Source organism: Oryctolagus cuniculus, chromosome 9 (assembly GCF_051225735.1).
Source record: "Oryctolagus cuniculus isolate XC-2025 breed Fujian yellow rabbit chromosome 9, ASM5122573v1, whole genome shotgun sequence".
In the NCBI taxonomy this organism is placed as follows: Eukaryota; Metazoa; Chordata; class Mammalia; order Lagomorpha; family Leporidae; genus Oryctolagus; species Oryctolagus cuniculus.
The window spans coordinates 86380708-86406047 of NC_142875.1; the positions used below are offsets into that span (position 1 = coordinate 86380708).

The window sequence follows — 25340 nt, forward strand, 5'->3', positions numbered from 1 at the left end:
TCCAGTAACTTAGTCTAGTCTCAGTTGCTCCCCACACCAGGCCATAGCAGAGAGCTGGATCGGAAGTGGAGCAGCCAGGACTAGAACTGGCACCCATATGGGATGCCGGTGCCACAGGCAGAGGATTAACCCACCATGCCACAGTGTCGGCCCTCAGGGTAGAAGTTTCAATACTGTGAAAAATCAAATTACACTGTCTCTTCACAGGAATCCAATAATCATCTCCAGTCACTACAGCTGAAGACATAAATATGATGACTGTTCAGATCTGATTATGCAGTTTCTCCTGCCAGCTGGCTGTCTCTCTTTTGAGAAGGCCAATTCCATTTAGAGCCTCAATCAACTCCTTTGAGTAATCAAATCAACCAGACTAACCTGCCTGATTCAATTACTCATCATGTCGTGTGGGACTTAAGAGTTTTGCCTTTCTTGATTTATTAATTTATTTGAAAGGCAGAGTTAGAGAGAGAGAGAGAGAATCTTTCATCTGCTGGTTTATTGCCCAGCAATGGCCAGGGCTGGGCTGATCGGAAGCCAGGAGCTCCATCCAGTTCTTTTTTGTTTGTTTGTTGTTGTTTTTTTTTTTTTTTTTTTTTTTTTTTTTTTTTGACAGGCAGAGTGGATAGTAAGAGAGAGAGAGAGACAGAGAGAAAGGTCTTCCTTTGCCGTTGGTTCACCCTCCAATGGCTGCCGCGGCCAGCGCGCTGCGGCCCATGCACCACGCTGATCCGAAGGCAGGAGCCAGGTGCTTCTCCTGGTCTCCCATGGGGTGTAGGGCCCAAGCACTTGGGCCATCCTCCACTGCCTTCCCGGGCCACAGCAGAGAGCTGGCCTGGAAGAGGGGCAACCGGGACAGAATCCGGCGCCCCGACTGGGACTAGAACCCGGTGTGCCGGTGCCGGCGCCACTAGGCGGAGGATTAGCCTGTTGAGCCACAGCGCCGGCCCCTGAGAAGAGCTTTTAAAAAAGGTTCTGCTGGCCGGCGCAGTGGCTCAATAGGCTAATCCTCCACCTAGCGGCGCCGGCATACTGGGTTCTAGTCCCGGTCGGGGCGCCGGATTCTGTCTCGGTTGCCCCTCTTCCAGGCCAGCTCTCTGCTGTGGCCCGGGAAGGCAGTGGAGGATGGCCCAAGTGCTTGGGCCCTGCACCCCATGGGAGACCAGGAGAAGCACCTGGCTCCTGCCTTCAGATCAGCGCAGTGCGCCGGCCGCAGCGTGGCAGCCATTGGAGGGTGAACCAACGGCAAAGGAAGACCTTTCTCTCTGTCTCTCTCTCTCACTATCCACTCTGCCTGTCAAAAAAAATAAATTAATTAATTAAAAATAAAAATTAAAAAAAAAAAAAGGTTCTGCTGATTCACCAGGACCCATTTAGCCCCAAGCAGCCACTTGGCTGCTCCGTAAAGGCAGTGGGTACCCCCAGCACAAGATGAGTTTGGAAGAAATGTGTACTTTCGGGCCATTGCCAGTGGCAAACCATCCCGCTTGGGAAATGCAATTTTCCCCTCGGAGGCGTGCAGGGTGGCCTTGGGAAGACAGTGCATTTTGTCTCACCACCAAGATTTATGTCTTGTTCTCCACCTGCTCTCGCCTGGTTCCCGTAGGCGCGTCTGCCCATCAAATGGATGGCTCCAGAGAGCTTGTTTGAAGGCATCTACACCATTAAGAGTGACGTCTGGTCCTACGGAATACTGCTCTGGGAAATCTTTTCCCTTGGTACGTGCCCCGGCTGGCCTCCTGGGCTCTGGGTTTCACACTCTTGGCTCTTTTGGTGCCCGCCCCCAATCTCCACCTCCTAAGTCAGAGAGTGGGTGAACCAATGGCTCCTTGCTCTTAGTTCTGCGGCACCGTCTGCCACTCCGTGTTTTCCTTGTCCCTGTCCATAGGTCTGTCTACTCTGCTGCTCTCCAGCCTGCTTGGGAGCAGGAGCCATGTGTTTTTTTCCCAGTTGCTGCCTCCCTGCCAAGCAGGGACTGGCACCTGCGGACTCTCCATTGCTATTTGTTGACTGAATGCACACACAAGCGAATGTCATGTCACTCCGTTTTCCCCAGGTGTGAATCCTTACCCTGGAATTCCGGTGGACGCCAACTTCTATAAACTCATTCAGAGTGGATTTAAGATGGATCAGCCTTTTTATGCCACAGAAGAAATGTGAGTTGGATTCACACCGTTGCTGATACCACAGCTTTCCTCTCCGTCTCTCCAATGCTTGATACAAACCGTACCAACCCCTTCATGCCGTGATGCATTCCTGCTCGTCTGCCAATCCCTCCTTTCTGAGTTCAAAACACAGTAGAGTCCTTGCCACAAACCAAATGTGCCGTAAGCCACTAACTCGGCAGCCACTAACTCAGGTTGGTGGGGAAGGGTCCCTTTTGCTTCGCCCACGCTTCCTCACCTTGGCCTTGCTCTGTGACTTACAGATACTTCATCATGCAGTCCTGCTGGGCTTTCGACTCCAGGAAACGGCCGTCCTTCCCGAACCTGACTTCGTTTTTAGGATGTCAGCTGGCAGACGCGGAGGAAGCGGTATGTAGCAGCCAGGACTCCGTAGGGCATCATTGTAAAGGAAACCCGCCACTTCAAACGCTCACTGCTTCCTAGGAACTCAATGCACAAAGTGGCTTTTCTCAGCACGATTCATTCTGGGTGCACTCCGAAAGCTGTGTGGTGTGAGGTGTTTAAATATGATAAGTGTTTGCAGAAACAATACTTTCCTTAAGATGTCAGCCAGTTGGGTGATAAATGAAAAGCTCCTGGGGCAGGTGCTTGGAACAGCAGTCCACTTGCAGGCCAGCGCCATGGTGCAATAGGTTAATCTTCCGCCTGAGGCACTGGCATCCCATAAGGATGTTGGTTCAAGTCCCGGCTGCTCCTATTCTGATCCAGCTCTCTGCTGTGGCCTGGGAAAGTGGTAGAAGATGGCCCAAGTACTTGAGCCCCTGCCCCAGCATGGGAGATCTGAGTAAGCTCCTGGCTCCTGGCTTTGGATTGGCATAGTTCCAGCCATTGTGGCCATTTAGGGAGTGAATCAGCAGATAGAAGACCTTTCTCTCTGTCTCTCCCTCTCTCTGTAACTCTGCCTCTCAAATAAATAAATAAAATCTTAAAGAAAAAAAATGCTGCTTGCAACACCGATTTCACATATCAAAGTGTGGAGTTTGAGTCCTGGTTCATCTTCTAATTCCAGCTTCTTTCTAATATTGCAGACAAGTAGTAAGCTCAAGTGCTTGGATTCCTGCCACCCACATGGGGCGCCCAGTCCAGCCTGGCTCTGGTGGGCATTTAGGTTGTAAACTAGCAGCTGGGAGATCTCTTTCTCTACCTATCTCTGGTTCTGGTTCTCTGCTTTCCAAAAAAGTAAAAAAAGAAATGAATACAAATTTAAAAGCTCTTAAGTGTCCACTTACATAAAACTTAAGCCCTGGCTTTCAAATGCCACTGACCTGTCCTCATTCAACATGAGGCATGATTATGGAATAATCATGCAGCTCAATCATGTAATGTAGAGTGAGAGCATCCACGCATATCAACCCTGCCACTCCACCTCCTAACAGCTGTGCCCATTATTACCAGTGGCTTTACTTCTCTGGGCCTCCGTTTTCCTATCTGTAAAATGGGCTGTCTAGCTAGATTAAACCATAAGCCTTAGGATCCTGGAATTACTTTGCTGAGTCTTTGCAACCCACACCACCTGGAGTAGTGAAGAGAGCCATCTCCAGATGAAGTGGGCAAAGCATGGAATCTTAAATTCCTGATGTCAAATATGGGCTCCATCGTTTACTTTATTTAGTTATTTATTTGAATGTCAGAATTACAGAGAAAGAAGTGGGGGGAGAGAGAGAGAGAGAGAGAGGTTTTCCATCTGCTGGCTCACTCTCCAATTGGCCGCAACAGCTGGAGCTGTGCTGATCTGAAGCCAGGAGCCAGGAGCTTCCTCCAGGTCTTCCTTCTACCCACCTGGCCAGCCCATCCTTCTTCCCTCCCTCCCTCCCTCCCTCCATTCCTTCCTTTCTTTCTTTTAAAGATTTATGTATTTATTTGAAGGCAGAGTTACAGAGAGGCAAAGGCAGAAAGAGAGAGAGAGAGAGAGAGAGAGAGAGAGAGAGGTCTTCCATCCGCTGGTTCACTCCCCAGATGGCCACAACAGCCAGAGCTGGGCCTATCTGAAGCCAGGAGCAAGGAGCCTCCTCTGGGTCTCCCATGCAGGTGCAGGGGCACAAGGACTTGGGCCATCTTCTACTGCTTTCCCAGGCCACAGCAGAGAACTGGATCGCAAGTGGAGCAGCTAGGTCTCGAACTAGCACCCATATGGGATGCTGGCACTGCAGGCAGCAGCTTTACCTGCTGCTATGCCACAGCACCGGCTCCCATCATTTACTTCTCATACGACTTGATTAAGTCACTTAGTCTTTACATGTGTATTGAGGGGAGTGTCCCAGAGTTCTCACCTGGAACATGGAATTAACAAATCTTACTTCATGGATTGAATAAGAGGATGTGTGCAATATTTTTAAAAAGGTCATGGAAAATGTGCAGAGTTCAACAGTTTTTGCACCAAAGTAAACTTATCTTTAAAAAAAAAAAAGCAATTGTCTTTACTTATTTGAGAGGCAAAGAGACAGAGAGAACTATCCACTGGTTCACTCCTCAGATACCTACAGTGGCTGGGGCTGGGTCAGGCTCCAGCTGGGTGATGGGAACTCCATCCAGATCTCCCTCATGGGTGACAGGACCATCACCTGCTGCCTCCCCAGGTCTGCGTTAGCAGGAAGCTGGCATCAGAGCAGGCAGTGGAACCCAGGAACTCTAATGTGGGACACAGGTGCCCCGTCCCCAACCTTTTCTTTTAATTCCACTTTCCAGGAACTTTTTGAAGTACCCTTGTATATAAAAATACTTGGTACCTTCTGGGAACTTAATATTTGTTTAATAAAATATTCAATATACCTTTTAGCCTATAAATGGATTGTCCTCTTGTTTAAGATTTGTTTTACTTATTTGTAAGTCAGAGAATTAGAGACAGAAAGAGAAAGAGACCCTCCATCGCTGGTTCACTCCCCAGATGGCTGCAATGGCCAGGGCTTGGGCCATGCTGAAGCCAGGAGCCAGGAACTGCATCTGGAGTTACACTGTAGCCCAGCTGCTTGGGCCTGGCACATTAGCAAGGGGTGGATCAGAAGTGGACTTGAAGTGGCCCTCTGATGGGATGCCTGTGTTGCAGGCTGCTTAACGCACTTCTCCATGGGAACTGCTGCTCCCCTCTGTCCTTTTTTCTAAATTAAGACTCCATTTTCAATGCTGTATTTTCTTTCTGATATGCGTAGCTGGCGCATGTCCATTCTTTCTGTTCTGATTGTTTGTAACCACATGTAGAAACTCCTGTCAAGGAGTTAAGCCAAAGGATGGTAAGGAGATGGAGAATTCCAAGGGTGCTTCTAGGCAGCTGGGCTGATGACACTCTAGGGCAAAGTAGAAGAAGGGCTGTAGAAAGAGACAAGAAGTGAATTGGTGGAGTAGGGAGAAAGGATGGGTTGGTGTTGACTTGTTGAGTAGTTGGGCATGGGAGAAGGAGTAGTTGCATTTTCACGGCTGGAGAAGGATGGTAAGCAGAATGCCCCAGCGGAATGAGTAACAGCCTTAAAGGTTCAAAGCTGAGAAAGCGAAGTGGAGAGTAAGTGGCTGTGGCTACACACGGGGGGCTGGGGGACTATGCGGGAAGACTCGACTGCACAGGTGCTGTAACCAGGGAGGCAGATCCACCACTGCCGCGGAGTCCTTGGCCTTGATGGGTCCCCACACCCATCAGATGCCCAAATCCCCCTCCCTGAGTGCAGGGGGTCCGAGAGGCACTGGGAAATGTTGTGAGACTCCATGTCGGTGGATGGCGGATCAGCTGGGGGAGTCTATGCTGGCGGAAGGGGCAGTGCACCAGCTTCTCCCAGTCCTTCCTCTCTGCTTCCTAGCCCTCTGTCCTGGACGGTTCTTCCCCCCACGAGTATCAGGGCCACAGGCAGCACACAGAGGAAACAGAAGCTGCTTCATGTGAGTTAAAAGATGACAGCTCTTTGGATGAACAATTGACATAGCAATGAAGACGTAGCTTGGGGCAGCTACAATCCATATTAGAGTACATAGGATTGAGTTCCACCTCTACTTCCGATCCAATTTCCTGATAATGGGTATCCTGGGAGGCAGCAGATGACGACTCAAGTAGTGGGGTCCTAGCCACCCACATGAGCCACCTGGACGGAGTTCTCAGCTCCTGGCTGTGCCTGGCCCCTCCCACAGCTGTTCTGGGCACTTGGGGGAAATGAACCAGCAGATGGGAGATCTCTCTCTCTCTCTCTCTCTCTCTCTACCTTTCACAAAAATGGGTTACGCAAACTTATAACTCTAATTTATTAGAAAACAAGTGACTAAACTTTCAATTCAAGAATCTACAGGGGGAAAGAAGCAGAGGGAGAGGGGAGGGAAATGGACAAAGCAGAAGGGAGGGATCAGAGATAACTGGAATTAGTGAAGCAGAGGACACAGTGGCAAAGCAGATCAGGGAACCAGAGTTGTCTCTTGGAACTCATAATGGCTTGGCTAATACTCTGCTGACGCGTTACCCAGAACAACTCCTTTAATCTCACCTCAATCCCATGCAGTGGGCCTCCTGGTAAATGAGATGTAGAGCGGTTAAGTAACTTACCTAAGGTAACACAGGAAGTGTTGGGTGTAGGACTTAAGCACAGCAGTCTGGCTTTAGTCTACTTTATGTCTGTCTGTCTGTCTTTCTTTCTTTCTTTCTTTCTTTCTTTCTTTCTTTCTTTCTTTCTTTCTTTCTTTCTTTCTGTTTTTTTTAAATATAGAGGCTGAGAGGCAGAGAGAGAGAGAGAGAGAGGGAGAGAAAATTCCCATCTGCCAGCTCATTCCTGGCCCTGGTGGAAGCCAGGAACTTGGTCTCGCTCTCCTGTGTGCTTATCAGAGACCCGGTTACTTGAGCCATCACCACTGCCTCCCAGGGCCTGGGATAGCAGGAGCTGGAGTGGGGAGCTGGAATCGACTGTCTAACCAGGCCCTCTGTCACGGGGCACTCTGATGAGGGCTTTTGTGGGGGGGCACTCTGATGAGGGTTTTTTTTTGCGGGGCACTCTGATGAGGGTTTTTTTTGGGGGGGGCACTCTGATGGGGTATTTTTTTTTAAGATTTGTTTATTTTGAAAGTCAGAGTTACACATAGAGAAAAGGAGAAATAGAGAGAGATCTTCCTTCCACTGGTTCGCTCCCCAAATGCTCACAAGCAGGACTTGAACGGGCTCCCATGTGGGATGTGGGCGCTGCAGACGGCAGCTTAACCGGCTGCGCCACAGCACCGGCCCTGATGAGAGTCTTAACTGGCTCGTTAACCACTAGGCAAAATGCCCGCCCTTATGCTATATGTTAATGTTGTATATGAAAAGACTACACAAATAGACTAGTAATTATCTTTGATGTTAACAGTTAAGAAAAATGAGAAAGCACAATTAAATAACATTCAGAATATGAAGGAGAACATAAGAGTAGAGGGACCATTTTTTTTAAGATTTATTTATTTGAAAGTCAGAGTTACTCAGAGATAGGAGAGGCAGAGAGAGAGAGAGAGAGAGAGAGAGAGAGAGAGAGAGAGAGAGGTCTTTCATCTGATGGTTCACTCTCCAATTGGCCACAATGGCTGGAGCTGCAACAATCTGAAGCCAGCAGCCAGAAGCTTCCTCCGGGTCTCCCATGTGGGTGCAGGGGCCCAAGGCCTTGGGTCATCTTCTACTGCTTTCCCAGGCCATAGTAGAGACCTGGATTGGAAGTGGAGCAGCTGGGTCTTGAACCGGCACCCATATGGGATGCCAGCACTTCAGGTCAGGGTGTTAACCCCACTGAGCCACAGCGCAGGCCCTGGGACCATTTTTTAAAAGCTATAAGCAGTATCAGCACCATGGCATAGCGGGTAAAACTGCTGCCTGCAGTGCCATCATCCCATATGGGCGCCAGTTCGAGTCCTGGCTGCTCCACTTCCAATCTCTCTGCTATGGCCTGGGAAGCCAATAGAAGATGGCCCAATGCTTGGGCCCCTGCACCCGCGTGGAAGATCCAGAAGAAGCTCCTGGCTCCTGGCTTCAGATTGGCACAGCTTCGGCCATTGTGGCCAACTGGGGAGTGAACCAGAGGATTGAAGAGTCTCTCTCTCTCTCTCTCTCTCTCTCTCTCTCTCTCTCTTTCTGCCTCTCCTCTCTCTGTGTAACTCTGACTTTCAAATAAATAAATAAATCTTTAAAAAAAAAAGCCTCTAGACTGTGGTCTGGATGCCTGGCAGTGTAGGCATGGATTCAGGTTATGCTGCGTCACAGGATTCATTGGGTGGCGGGAAATCCAGTGCTGGAGACGCTTGTTTTTGTTTGTTTGTTTTAAGATGTGTTTATTTATTTATTTGAAAGTCAGAGTTACATAGAGAGAGAAGGAAAGGCAGAGAGAGAGAGAGGTCTTCCATCTGCTGGCTCACTCCCCAGTTGGTCTCAACAGCTGGCGCTGTGCAGATCTGAAGCTGGAAGCCAGGAGCTTCTTCCGGTATCCCATGTGGGTGTAGGGTCCCAAGGACTTGGGCCATCTTCTACTGCTTTCCCAGGCATATTAGCAGGTAGCCGGATCGGAAGTGGAGCAGCCAGGACTTGAACTGGCACCCATAATGGGATGCCGGCACTGCAGGTGGCGGCTTTACCCACTACGCCATAGCACCAGCCCTGAGATGCATGTTTGGATTCAACAGGTTTGATAGGTCATTACCAAGGGCACATGTGTCCGTAGATGTCCATCCTTAAAGGGGCCAGGCAAAGCTGACTTTGTGTCTCAGGACCAGGTTCTCAATGGATACATTTTGGCTCATAAGGATATTTCTTTCTAGAAAGAAAAATTAGGAGTAGGCAACAGCCCAGTCAAACAGAAAGAAATGAGCAGTTGCAAAGTGTGGAGGGAGGAAGAGAGTCTGTGAAGTTTAAATATAGAGCAAGAGGGTGGACATTTGGCTCAGTGGTTAGGATGCCACTCAGTATGCCCACATTCCATATCATTGTGCTTGGCTTTGAGTTCTGGCTCTGCTGCTGAAGGTGGGTCTCTGCCACCTACACGGAGACCTGGACTGACTTCTCTGATCCCAGACATTTGGGGTTGAACTGGGTGAGACCTTGTGCTCTCTCTCTCTCTGCCTTTCAAATAAAATAAATAAATATTTTAAAAATATATAGACAAAGATGCTAGATTTTGCTTATAATAAAATGTATGCAGTTAAGGAGCTGAAGCTTGTTGCAAAGCCACAGAGATGTGCAAGGTTCTGCTACCCCTCATGGGAAGGCCCTGAGGTAAGTCCTGTTTCCAGACACATCAGAGAAGAAATAAGTAAGCTCTCCAATTTATGATGGGTCACCTTTAAACATATCCATCCAACCACTCTGTTGTCCATTTTCAATTCAGTGTTCAGTAAATTACATGACATATATTTAACACTATTATGAAATGGGCGAGGTATGAGATGATTTGCTAAGCTGTAAGCTATCGCCTGTGTTCTTAGCATGTTTCAGGTAGGCGAGGCTAAGCTATGATGTTGAGTAGGTTAGTGGTATATTCAATGTATTTTGGACTTAACAATATTTTCAGCTTCGGGTAGGTTGGTGTGTGTGGAGGTACCCGGTTTCAGTTGAGGAGTTTCTACAACCTCCCTGCAAGGCAACCTGGTCATGTGCATTGCAATTCCACTTCCTCCCTTTAAGCCACGTGTGCACTTCCAGTGCTCATGTTACATACCAACCTATCCACCTACCCAAAGGCTATTGATGGGACATCAGTGCTGTGGGCCCCTGGGCCACCAATGATACGTGGCCATGCTTAGTGGGTAATAACAATGTGTGGCACATATAACATACGAATAATATAACAACAATAAATTGGTAATTTAAAAGTAAGGTTCTAAATAATACACAACCTGAGCCTACTGATGCACAATTGTGAGCACTTAGCAAGCTGTCCACAATGGCAATTCCAGTCATTTTTAGCCTTGTTCTTTGTATCTTTCTGTATTGTTTCAATTATCTATGTGTGTGTGTGCAAACTTCATAATTAGGGGGAAAAAAGTAAAGCTAGTTTTATTTTTTAAAAGATTTGAAAAGCCCCTAAACTCCCAAGGGAACATTCGAGAACCATTCTCCCCCCCTCCCATCATGAGCTGCACAACGAACACATCTCTTTATGGGGTCTTTTCTCTCTGAGGTTTTTTCTGCCTGGCTTTCAAAATTCGAGAGTGCCTTTTTATTCCCCTAAGAGTAGAAGCAATAGCGAAAGAAAATACTTGATTGTGACTGAATTTCCCCAGTGATAAAAGGACCCAGATGGCTTTGTTAATGACTCTGGAATGCTCTCCAAGTCCTAAGCGTAGAGGAGTGATGCCCCTCCACATGAAACTATCCACTCCGTTGGGATCCTTTGCAGGAGAGGCAGATACAGGTGTGTCTACGTCAGATGGAGCTCAGTGTTTCTCTCTCTCACCCATATTCAGATGTACCAGAACATGGATGGCCACGCTCCAGAACGTTCTTCCGGCTACCAAAACAGGCGATCTTTTGGCAGAGAGATGGGTTCAGAGCTACCCTCGCCACAGGCTCCCGCTGGAGACTCATAGAGAAACCTGTTCGTCTGAAGGACTTCCCCTGTCCACCTATCTTATGCAGGCTATAGATGACCAAGACAAGGTTACTTTCATCACTAAAAGAAAAATATATTATCAACTGCTGCTTTGCCAGACTTTTCTCTAGAAGCTCTCTGCATTTACTCTTGTTTTCAAAGGGACTTTTGTAAAATCGAAGCATCTGGTGCCCGAGGCAGGCAGAGCCGCTAACTAACTCTCCCGGAGCACCTGCCTACATCCCAAGGCCGTCTCTGGCTGGCTTGAGTGAAAGTCGCATCCCCGGAGTATACTATATTCTTGTAAATACTTCCACCAAAAGCATTTTGCTAAGGAGAAGCTAATATGATTTTTTAAAAAATCCATGTTTTAAAATACTATGTAACTTTTTCAGCTATTTAGTGATATATTTTATGGATGGAAATAAAATTTCTAATGTAGAAAACGTTTGTTAGTGAATTATGAACTTGGTTTATTTCGGGCCGGAAGGAACTGGATGTACAAGCTTTTCCTACGGAGAAGGCTCGTTCTTGCATTAGATCCGCGGTAGCTCTGTTTCCACTGTGTGCTCTTGGTCCCCCTGTCCTCTGAAGCTGGGCACCCTGCATCCCGCAGGCTGGAAACGGCACTTGTCCTCATGCCCTGAGGGGCCAGGAGCCTTTTCTTTGCCTTTGACTGCCTGCCGAGTGTAGGTTACAGAGGAGGGCTCTGGGGGCGTTTGTCAGGACTGGGGTTCACTCCCCAGCCTTTCTCAGCTTTGTGACCTAGGCCAACGCTGCGGCCAGAACGTGTCCCCAGGGGGCAGTGCTGTGGTGCACTCTGCTTCTAATGCCAGCATCCCGTATCCAGGCGCCAGTTCAAGTTCTGGTTGCTTTGCTTCTGATCCAGCTCCCTACCAATGCACCTGGGAAAGCAGAAGATGGCTCAGGTACTTGGGCCCCTGCCACCCATCCATGTGGGAGACCTGGATGGAGCTCCTGGCTCCTGGCTTTGGTCTGGCCCAGCCCTGGCCCTGGCCCCAGCCGAGGAGGCCATTGGGAAATGAACCAGAGGATAGAACATACCTCTTTCTTCTCTCTCACTTTCTGTCTTCTCTCTGTCACTCTACCTTTCAAATAAATAAAATAAATCTTAAAAAAAAAAAAGTGCCCCCGAAAGTTCCCTTGTAAACTGAATCAGCTCTGAGAGGTGACCAGACCACATGAGGGCGCCGCCCTTCGGGACACATCCTGTTGTTATCGCAGGTCCCTCGTCACAGGAATGGGTCTGTTATAGGAGTTTGGCCCCCTTCTGCTGTCTTATTCTCCCTCGAACCTTGTGATACCTTCCATGGGTCATCACACAGCGGGAAGGCCCTCACCAGACACAGCCCCTTGGCCTTGAACTTCCCAGCCCCCAGATCCATGAGTAGCGCAACCATTTCAGCTTCAGTGTCCTTTCCTGAGCAATTAGAGGCATAAGGACCTCTCTCTCATAGGGTTGCTCAGAGAATTAGATAATTAAATATACAATGCACTTATACATATAGAACCTAAATATGTAAGTCATTGAGATCAATGCCTGGCATATAGATATGACCTAATATTATTATATGCATTTTCCCTTCTGGTTTTATTTTATTTCTTTTTTAAAAAAAGGTTTACTTATTAGGCAGAGTGATGGGGGGGAAGGGGGAGAGAGAGAGAGAGAGAGAGAGAGAGAAATCTTCCATCTGCTGGTTCACTCCCTAAATGGCCATAAAAGCCAGAGCTGGCCAGGCCAAAGCCAGGAGCTTCATCCCAGACACCCATGTGGGTGCAGGGGCTCAAGCACTTGGGCCATGTTCCACTGCTTTCTCAGGCACATCACCAGGGAGCTGGAGCCAAAGCCAAGCAGCCAGGACTTGAACTGGCACTTGGGTAGGGATGCTGGTATCAAAGGCAGCAGCTGAACCTGCTGTGCCATGCCAGCCCCCTCCTTTCTGGTTTTCATCATTTGCTTTCGACCAGGTCACCATAAACTTTCTTGGATTACCGATCTCTTGGTCACCTCTTTCCCCAAGCTCTCCATCATCCAATGTATTCTCTAAGCTGCTGCCAGATTCCCCTTCCTGAAATACTGATTTGGAGCAGGTGTTTGGTCCAGCAGTTAGGACATCCATGAATGGGGCCAGAGCTGTGGTATAGTGGGTAAAGCCGCCACCTGCAGTGCTGGCATCCCATATGGGCACCCATTCGAGTCCTGGCTGCTCCACTTCTGATCCAGCTCCCTCCTAATGTGCCTAGGAAAGCAGCAGAGGATGGTCCAAGTGCTTGGGCCCCTGCACCTGCATCGGAGACCCAGAAGAAGCTCCTGGCTTTGGATCAGCCCAGCTCTCGCCGTTGTAGCCATTTGGGGAGTGAACCAGCAGATGGAAGATTTATCTATCTATCTATCTATCTATCTATCTATCTATCTATCTATCTCAGCCCCTCTGAAACTCTGCCTTTCAAATAAGTAAATAAAACTTAAAAAGACATCCGTGAAGAATCCCACGTCCCACGTTGGAGTACCTGGGCTCCACAGGTGCTGCTGACCCCAGTTTCCTGCTAATGCAGCCGTATTGACTGAAGTGGTTGGGTTCCAGCCACCAGGCAGGAAGCCTGAACTGAGTCTGACTCCTGGCTTCATCTCAGCCAGCCCCAGCCATTGTGGGCATTGTGGGGAATGAATAAGTGCGTGAATCTTTCTACATCTGTCTCTTAAGTAAACAAATAAATAATTTAAACATTTTTAAATTAATATAAAATACTGATTTTGTTTATCACGCGTCTGGAGACCTTTTTTTCAGGGAGTGGCTCCCCAGTACCCGGCTGCTAAAGCCAAAGCTTCTCGCAGTGTGCAGCACCTACCACATGGTGGCGCCACTCCATCTCTCAGTGGGAGCCACGAGACCCGGCGTCTGTGGCACCCGGCGTCCCTGGGCGGCTGACCCAGGGACAGTGGGGGCGGCTGGACATCCCAGCCCCAGGTTACCTCTCCTTCCCCCTCCTACCAGGAATGCCAGCTGCCTTCTCCTTTTCCTATTCAAGGTCAGCCTTCTCCTCCAAGCCTCTCCAGTTCCTTTCCCCAGGAGCGCAGGTTTCCTTCTCTGAAATTGCAACGCCTTCCTGTCTGTTTCACATGGTTGACTCTTCCCAGAGTGCACCTCGCCTATGCTGTCACTTATCTTCCCAAGTGATCTGAGCCATTTGAAGGCACCTGTGATCGGTTCCAGGTTGGATGCTTAACTCCCACTTGTGTGTGCAGTCGGAGTTCAGCAAATAGATGTACTCAGTGACTACTCAAGTAAGGACGTAAAATATGTTTGATGTTAAAAATTCAAGTGGGTGGCACCAGTGTTGTGGCGCAGTGCGTTAAGCTGCTGCCTGGGATGTCAGCATCCCAGAGGAGTGTTGGTTCGAGTGCCAGCTGTTCCACTTCCGACCCCGCTCCCTGCTAATGGCCTGGGAGAGCAGCTGAGGATGGTCCAAGTGCTTGGGCCACTGCACCCACGTGGGAGACCCAGAGGAAGCTTTTGGCTCCTAGCTTCAGATTCGCCCAGCTCTGGCTGTTGCAACCATTTGGGGAGTGAATCAGCAGGTGGTGGAAATTTCTCTCTCTCTCTCTCTCTCTCTCTCTCTCTCTCTACCTCTCTCTTGTAACTCTTTCAAATAAGTAAATTAAATCTTAAATAAATTCAAATGGTTTTGTATTTTTACTTGTGTTAATAAATGATATTCCCAGGGCCGGTGCTGTGGCACAGTGGGTTAACACCCTGGCCTGAAGCACCAGCATCCCATGTGTAGGCCAGTTCGAGACCCGGCTGCTCCACTTGCGATCCAGCTCTCTGCTATGGCCTGGGAAAGCAGTAGAAGATGGCCCAAGTCCTTGGGCCCCTGCACCCATGTGGGAGACCAGGAAGAAGCTCCTGGCTCCTGGCTTCAGATCAGCACAGCTCCGGCCGTTGTGGCCAACTGGGGAGTGAACCAGTGGATGGAAGACCTCTCTCTCTCTTTCTCTCTCTGTGTGTAACTGACTTTCAAATAAATAAATAAAATCTTTTAAAAAATAAAATAAATGATATTCCCCTTTTACTCCCACAACTCACATCCCCAGATGTTCTTCAGCACTGTTATTAAAGCTTGAGGTAGGAACATTTGGGGCAGTGGCTATGTCATAACTGGAGACTCCTGCAGCTCATATCTGACAGTGCCTGGGTTCAAGTCCTGCCTCTGCTTCCCACCAGCTCCCTTCTGACACCCTCCTGGGAGGCAGGGGAGGATGGCTCAGGTACTTGGGTCCCTGCCATCCACATGGGAGAACTGGATGGAGTTCCTGCCTGCTGGCTTCAGCCTGGCCTAATCCTGGATGTTGTGGGGGAGGCCGTTTAGGGAGTGAACCAGCAGATGGAAGCTCTGTGTCGCTGTCTTTACCTTTCACATAAAATAAATATATAAATAGGTCAAAAAATAAATAGCCTTGCAAGCCCCACTGAGGAGCAGGAGGTTGGGTCCCAGTTTCCTCCAAGTCCCTCTGGCCGCTCAGCTGCACGGGCGAACGGAGCGATGCTAAAGCTGCCCAGCCCATGAAGGTGGAGGCGGCGCTGCCCGGCCCGGTTCTCCACAGCTGCCCGGGCAGCCAGCTGCCACTTCCGACGCAGGCCCCACGGCCACTCAGCAGGAAGTAGTGCGTTCCAATGTGGGGGCCAATTTTTCAAATCACAAAGCAGGAATATGGTGGTTCCAAGAAAGGGCGCCGTTGAGGAGCTGTCCTGACTCGGGGTGAGGTTTGGGTTTAAGAAAGTCAGCCTGGCTCTTCAGCACTCACAGCGTCTGCGCCCCCACTTCCTCCTGGAGGAGGCAGGACCTGCAGACCTGGACCCCGAAGGCCCTTGACACCAAACTGGCAGAGCCGCAGGAATCTGTTGAGAAATCCACGCATGCTCAGCACAAGCGAGGGTCAGCCAGGCCGGCAAGCTGTGTGTAGGGAAGCTTTCGTGCCTAACCTGGGAACCGGCTTTGACCTCCAAAGCCAACAAACGTGCACTTTCTGCACCTGCTTTGATTTCACACTGCTGCTCCAACTGTGCATCCTGAGAATGATTAAACAAACGTTTCCTCAGGTCCATTGTATACAACCTGAAAAGACCCAATACTTCCTGGTTGCCTCAAGTGTATGTTCATCCAATAAACAGCTGGGTCCTACGGTGATAGATTTTTCTAGACAAAAATACTCGAAGCAGCCGTCCAGTGACACTGGACAAAGGGATGCATGAAGTTTGTATTCCTTAAATTAAAGTTTTCTTTGGGAAAAAATGAGAAAAAATGTGTGTAAGAATGTGTGAATTTGTGTGTATGTGTATTTTTTTAAGATTTATTTATTTATTTGAGAGGCAGAGTTACAGAGAGAGGGAGAGACACACAGAGAGGCCTTCTATCTGCTGCTTCACTCTCCCAAATGGCTGCAATGGCCAGAGCTGGGCTACTTCAAAGCCAGGAGCCAGGAGCTTCTTCCAGGTCTCCCACATGGGTGCAGGGGCCCAAGCACTTGGGCCATCTTCTGCGGCTTTCCTGGGCCATAGCAGAGAGCCAGATTGGAAGTGGAGCAGAGGGGACAAGAACCCATGCCCATATGGGATCCCAGTGCCTCAGGTGGAGGCTCAGCCCACTATGCCATAGCGCCAGCCCCATGTGTACATTTATTTTGTTATTATTTGTAGACCCCATTTTTCTAGTCTTGGGAATTTTATCTTGAGCTTGATGCCTAACAAGTATGATTAAAAATATTGGCTTGGGGCTGGAGCTGTGGTGCAGTGGATTAACGCCCTAGCCTGAAGCACCGGTATCCCATATGGGTGCCAGTTCGAGACCCAGCTGCTCTACTTGCGATCCAGCTCTCTAATATGGCCCAGGAAAGCAGTAGAAGATGGCCCAACTCCTTGGGCCCTTGCACCCACGTGGGAGACCAGGAAGAAATTCCTGGCTCCTGGCTTCAGATCAGCACAGCTCCAGCCGTTGTGGCCAACTGGGGGAGTGAACCAGTGGATGGAAGACCTCGCTCTCTCTCTCTGCCTCTCCTCTCTCTGTGTAACTCTGACTTTCAAATAAATAAAAAATATTGGCTTAGGAGCTGACATGTGGTACAAACATCTACACTGCCGCCGCCTACAGTGTGGACATCCCATACAGGAGCAGCAGTTCCCAGCTGCTCTGCTTCCGATCCACCTTCCTGCTAATGAACCTGGAAAGGCAGTGGAAGATGGCTCAGGCACTTGGGCACCTGCCACCCATGTGGGAGAGCAGGCTGGAGCTCTTAGCTCTGGGCTTTGGCCTGACCCAGCCCAGGCCATTGAGGCTACTTGGGAAGTGAAACAGCAGGTGGAAGAGCTCGCTCGCTCTCTCCCTCCCTCTCTTTCTATCTCTGTCACTCTCCCCTGAAAATAAACTAAATTAATGAATCTTTAAAGACAAGAAACCACTGGCGTGGTCTGCAGAAGGTCATTCATGTTTTGTGATCACATAAGTCATGCGTACTGATTGTGTTTCCAGGCCCAGAGTGTGAGCCACAATTTAGGAGGGACGTGAGATTCGACGGTGATGACAGCGTGGAGGTCTCCGGGTCCTAGGTCTACAGATGCACGGTGAGAAATTAGAACAAACTGGGACTGGCCCTGGGCGTGTGGGCACTGCCCAGCCGCGTTAGGAAAATCCCTGGACTCCAAGCCTGAAAACACCCACACGCAGTCGGCACTCACCTCATTCAGCGTGGCCCCCTCCTTCTAGACGCTCTCCCAGGAGCGAGAGCTCATCATAGGGGTGCTCTGGGCAGTGCCAGGCTGGGCAGCACTGCGCCTGGGGAAGCTTGATTCAGTTCTTAAGAATGGAATTTGGAGCCCTGGGTCAGGTTCCCGCAGATCCCTAGGGGTGTGCACGTCCAGCTGCCTGACCGTGTCTGGCAACCTCGTGCCCAGCGGTGCTGGCTGGTTGCTCCTGCCAAGCCTGAGGAGCACACAGTGGCTTCTGTCCTTGGGAGCTAAGTGTGTGTGTGCTCTCTCATGTGACGAGCAGGGCCGCCTTTGACAAAAGGCCTTGTCCCTATAATTGTCACCCCTGGGAAGAAGAGTTTCATTCATATGGTTGCAGTTTGAATATAGATAGAATATTGTTTTTAAATTAGAACTATTTTTTAAAAAAATTCTGAGCTTAATTCAAATGTGTGCCAGCACCTTCCAAAGTTAGGTAATACGCAGGATGCTCTGATCAGATGGCTTCGGGAAATTTCTGGAATATTTACATTTGAATATTCCTCAATCATGAATGTTTTTGATGTAAATCTAACCAAAAACTGTGATCTTATTCTTTGCACATTTTCATTATATAGTATTTGTAAACTTAGTTTCAAACAAATTAATTCCTAAGCATTTTGTCTATATTGTTTTCTTAAAAACAAACAAAGTTGAGGAATATATTTCCCATCTTCTTGTTTTAATATTTTTACATTTTCTTTTTTAATTTAATTTTCATTAGTTTTTAGCAGCTTCAGTATAGTTTGTAGACACAGTTCTGACAATATAATGATAGCCCTTTCCCTTCCCTCCCTCACACCCTCCTTCTCTCTTCCTTTCTTTTTTTTTTAGTTTTGAGATAACATATTTTAAATTTATATTACAGTAAAAAGGCTTCATATTTCACCAAATAATAAGTTTAACCAGTAAAAAGGAAAAAGACCCTACTTTAGTGGGAATATGGACAACAGCTATAAATAATACTTGAGAGGCTGGCACCTTGGCCTATTGGGTAAAGCCACTGCCTGAGACACTGGCATCCCATACAGGTGCCGAGTCTTGGCTGTTCCAGTTCCTTCCTTCCTTCCTTCCTTCCTTCCTTCCTTCCTTCCTTCCTTCCTTCCTTCCTTCCTTTCTCTCTCTCTCTCTCTCTCTCTCTCTTTCTTTCTTTCTTTCTTTCTTTCTTTCTTTCTAGAATTATTTATTTATTTGAAAGACAGAGTTACAGACAGGCAGAGGCAGAAAGAAAGAGAGAGGTCTTCCATCTGATGGTTCACTCCCCAAGTGGCTGCAACAGCCAGAGCTGGGTTGATCCAAAGCCAGGAGCCAGGAGTCCCCTCTGGATCTCCCACGTGGGTGCAGAGGCCCAAGCACTTGGGCCATCCTCTACTGTTTCCCCAGGCCATATTAGAGAGCTAGATTGGAAGTGGAGCAGCCAGGACTCAAACTGGTGTCCATATGGGGTGCTGGCACTGCAGGTGGCAGCTTTACCACTACACCACAGCGCTGGCCCCTGTTCCACTTTCAATCCATTTCCCTGCTAATGCACCTGAGAAAGCAGTGGAGTGTGGCCCAAGTGCTTGGGCCCCTGCACACATGTGGGAGACCTGGAAGAAGCTCCTGGCTTTGGCCTGGCTCAGCCCTGGCCATTGCAGCCATTTGGAGAGTAAACCACCTGATAAAAGATCTCTTTCTGTGTCTTTCTCTCTCTCTCTCCCTGTAACTCTGCCTTTCAGACAAATAAATAAATCTTTAAAAAATAATTGAATGCAAAAATGACCATTTCCCCCATTTACAGTAAATTTTAAAGTAATCACAGATCCTTAAAACTATAGTAGTACACCATTCTTTTTTTTTTTTTTTTTTTTTTTTTTTTTGGAAGGCAGAGTGGACAGTGAGAGAGAGACAGAGAGAAAGGTCTTCCTTTGCCCTTGGTTTACCCTCCAATGGCTGCCGCGGCTGGTGCACTGTGGCCGGCGCACCGCGCTGATCCGAAGGCAGGAGCCAGGTGCTTCTCCTGGTCTCCCATGGGGTGCAGGGCCCAAGCACTTGGGCCATCCTCCACTGCACTCCCGGGCCACAGCAGAGAGCTGGCCTGGAAGAGGGGCAACCGGGGCAGAATCCGGCGCCCTGACCGGGACTAGAACCTGGTGTGCCGGCGCCGCAAGGCGGAGGATTAGCCTGTTGAGCCACGGCGCCGGCCTACAACATTCTTAACCGTTAGTTTGACAAAGGTATAATACAAAGTTGAACAACACTCTATTTGCAGCAATAGTGATACAGGCATTTCTTCCTCTCTTTCTTTTTAATTTTAGCTCCCACATAGAAAGGAGAACTTACAGTATTTGTCTTCCTGGTTCTGGCTTATTTTATGCAACAGGATGTCCTCCAGTTGTGTCCATTTTGCTGCGAATGGTAGAATTTCTTTCTTTTTCATAGTTGAATATATGCCATTGTGTTATATGTTCATTTCTCACACATATGTACACGCATACATTCACAAACTTCTTGTTTTCTTTTTTTAAGATTTGTTTATTTGAAAGGCAGAGTCAGAGAGAGAGAGAGAGAGAGAGAGAATTTTCCATCTGCTCGTTCACTCCCCAGATGGCTGTAGTGACGGGCTTGGGCCAGGTCGAAGCCAGGAGCCCAGGACTCCATCCAGGTCTCCCATGTGCATGGCAGGTTCCCATCTTCCACTGCTTTCCCAGGTGCATTTACCAGGGAGCTGGGTGGGAAGTGGAGCAGTCAGGACTCGAACCGTTGCTCATGTGGAATGCTGTGGTGGCAGGTGGCGGCTCAACCATGGCACCCAGTGCCCCCACGGCCCCAGCAGTGAACTGTTGCCTACACGGATGGGATCGCAGCGGACGTAGTGTTCAGCGTGTTGTCTTTCTCACAGTGCATCAGCAGCTCCCCAGCATGTGTATCTGTGAGACCCTTACGTGCTAGACACAGGGCTTAGAGCTAGACATGCATTATCCCACTGAATCTCTTCATAACTTCTCATGAAGTGGGTACTGAAACTAGGCCTGTTGTTCCTGAGAAAAATGACATTTGGGTTAATAATCTGGGGTCCCCAATCCCCCATTAACCCTTACCTCGACATTCCTCTTGTGATACGTTGAGTCCAGCAGAGGAAAGAGCAGAGGATGGCCAAGGGCTTGCACCCCTGCACCCACATGGGAGACTTGGATGGAGTTCCTGGCTCCAGGCTTCAGCCTGGCCCAGTCTGGCTGTTGCGGCCATTTGGGGAGTGAATCAGCAGAAGGAAGATTTCATCTCTCTCTCTCCCTCTCTCTCTGTGTGTGTGTGTGTGCGTGTGTGTGTGTGTCTCCTTCATTACTCTGCCTTTCAAATAAATCAACAACTCCCCCCGGTTCCTGGTTTATTTCACTTGTATAGGACTCCAAGATTCACCGACGTTACAGTGTAAGTCAGAATTTCCTTCTTGCTTAATGCTCAATAATATTCCATTATGTGTTGTTTATTCATTCACTTGCCGATGGGCACTTGGCCCCCTCCACCTCTGGGCTGTCGTGAATGCTGCTGTCAGGCAAACATTTCTGCAAGGCCTTGTGTGCGATTCTTTGAGGTCTAGCACCAGGAATGGGACTGCTGAACATATGGCTGTTCCAGGTTTGTTTTTTTTTTTTTTTTTTTTTTTTTTTTTTTAATTTGAGCACTGAGAGAGAAATGGAGAGATTTCCATCCACGGGTTCACTCCCCAATTGCCCGAAATGAAGGAAACTAAAGCCAGGAGGGAGGAACTCCATTCAGGTCCCCACTGTGGGTGGCAGGGACTCAATTACTTGTGCCTCCCAGGGTATGCATCAGCTGGAGGTGGAGTCAGGAGCCAGACTGACCTTGGGGGTCAAGCCCAGGCCCTCCAATATGGGCGTTTCAACCAGTACCTTAACCACCAGGCCAAGCACCCACCGCAGTAGTTCTATTTTGGGGGGCGGTGTCTATTACCTTCACAGACCACGTTGGGGTGACCGTGTGTTCCTCTGGCCAGCCAGTATCTATTCCCGTTTTGTGGCAACAGCACCGTGATTTGGGGCAGGCCTTCCTAGCATGTGCAGTGCAGTGGGACTTGCACCAGGTGGCGCTCTTTGCAGCGAGGGAGGGTCCTTGACCCGGGCTGGGCTAATAGACTTCCCTCCTGGTTCTGGAACACTGCGCCTCGGATGGAAGGACTTGGAGCTCGTCCACACAGTGTGGGTCTCAGACAGGCGTGGCGGCGGGCAGGTCCCCGGGAGCTGCTCCGGCCCTCTTTCTCAAGCCTGTGCCCCGGCCTTCCTAGGAGCCGCCACGCATCTTCCCAGCACCTCCTGCTCTGGAGGCCGTGGGCCCGCGTCTGCCTCCTTGCTGGCAACCTGAGAACCCCCACGGGGGTTCCTGCCGTGCAGACTCCTTGGCCAAGCCGCAGATTTTGTCGGCTGCTTCTTGCCTGAGAAGCCCTCCACATGTCTGTCTCCCAGCCTGTCTCTCTCCAGCACCATAGTCTATGTAGATTTCCAGATCCTGCCTTCTTTAAAAAAAAAAAAAAAAAAATCCAACATTTTGACGTTAAGGTCCACTCGTTGTATAGGTTGAGAATTCCTAATCCAAAAACCTGAAACGTGAAATCAGGAACTTGGGGAGGCTCTGGCGTGACATCCCAGGTGGAAAATTCCACACTTGATCTCATGTGGCAGGTTGGAGTCAATATGCAGGTGCACTACAAATATTGCGTAAAGTACCTTCAGGCATTGTGTGGAAGGTGGATGTGAACAAAAGCACATTTCATGCCTAGACTTGGGTCCTTGGGGCTGGCTTTGTGGCACAACGGGTTAAGCTGCTGCCTGCCATGCCAGCATCCCATAGGAGTGCCAGGAGAGCCTGGCTACTCCACTTCCCATCCAGCTCCCTGCTAATGCCCCTGGGAAAGTAATGAAACATGGCCCAAGTGCTTGGGCCCTCTGAACCCCCGTGGCATACTGAGATGGAGCTCCAGGCCCCTGGCTTCTGCCTGGCCCAGCCCCAGCCATTGCAGCTATTTAGGGAGTGAACCAGTAGATAAGATCTCTCTCTCTCTCTCTCTCTCTCTCTAACTCTGCCTTTTAAATAAATAAAATAAATCTTTTTAAAAAATAGGCTTGGGTCTCACCCCAAGGTGTCCCATTCTGTACTTGCAAACATTGCAAATCCCCCAAACCCTGAAATCCTAAACACTTCTGGTCCTGAGCCTCTCAGATGAGGTTGCCCCCCATGTGTGTGACCCAGAGCTGAAGTCCCTTCACATCCCTGATGTGCTGTAGCGACACACAGATGCCACTAGGCACCGGTCCTCATGCTAATGACATTTGAATTTTCTTTTTTGGGGGGTTGGGTAGTGGTTCCTACCTGTTCTTCAATTCATTGCACTTTATTACACATCTTTGGTATCTGCAGAACAGGACGTTTAAAATACAAGGTGTTCTGGGCAATTAAAACAACCCTTAACAGAAAATGAGGGCCAGCACTGTGGTGCAGCAGTTAAACCTCCACCTGTGGCCCAGTGCTGGTTCTTGTCTCGGTTGCTCTTCTTCAGAGCCAGCTCTCTGCTATGGCCTGGGAAAGCAGTAGAAGATGGCCCAAGTCCTTAGGCCACTGCACCTACTTGGGAAACCCAGAAGAAGCTCCTGGTTCTGGCTTTGGATCAGCCCAGTTCCTGCCATTGTGGCCATTTGGGAAGTGAACCAGCGGATAAAACTCTTTCTCTCTCTCTCCCTCCCTCTACCCCTCTGTAACTCCATCTCTCAAATAAATACTTCTTTAAAAAATAATAAAATCTTAAAAGAGACAAGGAGGCAAAATGAAAATAAGCTATTATTAAACCCTTCTCTTGCCCAGAGTCGATTTTAGTTGGATCAAGCTGTGTCCCTGCGATAAATACCCGTGTTCAATGTCATGGAAGATCGCCATCTACAAGCACCTAAGGTTCTGTTCTGTTGGGCAGCTCCTTCCACCTGCTCCATGTGGAGATCTTGCCAATAGGTGGCGCCCTAGTACCGTGCCTTTTAAATCGATCCTGCGAGCTTTGGTTACCACAACCTTGCCACCAGAAAGGCAAGACTTTTTTTTTTCTTTTCTTTTTTTTTTTTTTTAATTTTACTTATTTTAAATGCAGAGCAAGAGAGAAAGAGGGAGATCTTCCATCTGCTGGCTTACCCCTCAAATGCACACAACTGTGGGGCTGGGCCAGGCCAAACTCAGGAGCCAGGAACTCCATCCACCTAGGTCTCCCACATGGTTGGCAGGGGCTCAAGTATTTGAGCCATCATTTGTTGCCTCCCAGGTGCATTAGCAGGAAGCCGGATAGGAAGTGGCAGCAGGGCTCCCTCCGATATGAGGTGCCAGCCTCCCAAATTGCAGCTCAACCCTTTGCACCATGGCACCAGCCCTTTAAGTAGGCAGAATTAAAGAAAAGGCTGGTGGGTCTTCCACTGTGGCATAGCAGGTAAAGCTGCGCCTGCAGAGCTGGCATCCCACATGAGTGCATGTTTGAGTCCTGGCTGCTCCTCTTCCGATCCAGCTCTCTGCTATGGCCTGGGAAAGCAGTAGAAGATGGCCCAAGTCCTTGGGCCTCTGCACCCACATGGGAGACTTGGAAGAAGCTCCTGGCTCCTGGCTTCGGATCGGCGCAGCTCCAGTTGTTGTGGCCAATTAGGGAGTGAACCAGTGGATGGAAGACCTCTCTTTCTGCCTCTGCCTCTCTGTAACTCTGCCTTCAAATAAATACATAAATCTTAAAAAGAAAGAAAGAAAGAGAGGAAGGAAGGGAGGGAGAAAGGGAGGAAGGGAGGGAGGGAGGAAGGGAGGAAGGGCTGGCCAGGTGGGTAGAAGGAAAAGCAGCCCTCTGTACAGACAAGATCGTCCGCTCCGTCTCCGCTTGTCTCTCGGGTGTGTGTGCGTTTTGCATCCACGCCTCACCTCCCTCCCGGCACTAACCAAGCTGCCTCACTCACACCCTCTGGAGGACCTGGCTTGTCCCACTGCGTTCTAGGCAGTAGAGCACCTTCCATGCCTACAGCTGCCGGAGCCTACACTGGCTTCTTGTGTTGAAAAGGAAGAGGCCAGTTGCCTCTCTTAGGGGAAGGAAAGACACCCGCGGGGCCCGTCTGCTGCAGGTGGTTATCCTGGGCCACCTCTTCCCCAAGGTCCAGCCCCACCTCCTCTCTGGCCACAGGCTCCCAACACAGCTGCAGGTGTCCCGCCCTGGTCTGCTCATCCTTCTCTCCCCTTGGCTTTTCATGAAGGACTAACTCAGTAGCAGCTTTCGCTAAACGCCCCTCTTTAAACTCTGTGATCATTTTGTCAACAGTCAATGACACGGTAGTATTGATATCGGCTCTGTCTGTGCCACATTCACCATCGGTGATCAAAAAAAAAAGGGGGAAGAGAGACCACCTAAAAATACTGAGGGTTAGAACTCAGGCGGCCTGAGACCTGCCAGGCTCAGGACTCTGTGCTGTGCTGCCGGAAACCACACACACACTGCAGGAGGGGATATTTATTCTCACGCACGCAAGTGTGGGACACACACAGAGACTCCCTGACTTCAGATTGGATTCATCTCCATAAACCCATCAGGGGTTGAAAACATCGCAGGTGGAAAATGCACGCAGTGCACCTAACCTTCTGCACACAGCAGCTCAGCCACACGCACACTGCGGAGTGTCAGGTGGGTGCATACCCTGTGATCACAGGGCTGGTGGGGAGCTGTGGCTACCACCGCCACAGGGCATCCGAGCCAGGCGAGATCTGGATTCAACCTTCCAAGGGCGGTGTCTGCTGAATGCAGGTGGCTGTCTCATCCTGGTAACAGTGAGCAGTTGTTAAGT

The 25340-nt window shown here is 49.3% G+C and overlaps 1 protein-coding gene across 2 annotated transcripts in view; it reads left to right on the forward strand.

Annotated features, from left to right (window-relative positions):
* FLT3 (fms related receptor tyrosine kinase 3) overlaps positions 1-11140 on the forward strand; it is an 83404-nt gene extending 72264 nt beyond the window's left edge. For both annotated transcript variants that reach the window (XM_017337503.4, XM_089303718.1), the window contains exons 21-24: positions 1604-1715; positions 2054-2153; positions 2426-2531; positions 10566-11140. In XM_017337503.4, coding sequence (XP_017192992.1) covers positions 1604-1715; positions 2054-2153; positions 2426-2531; positions 10566-10688 — 441 coding nt within the window. In that variant the 3' untranslated portion in view covers positions 10689-11140. The remainder of the gene's footprint in view (positions 1-1603; positions 1716-2053; positions 2154-2425; positions 2532-10565) is intronic.
* Positions 11141-25340: the final 14200 nt, after the last annotated feature.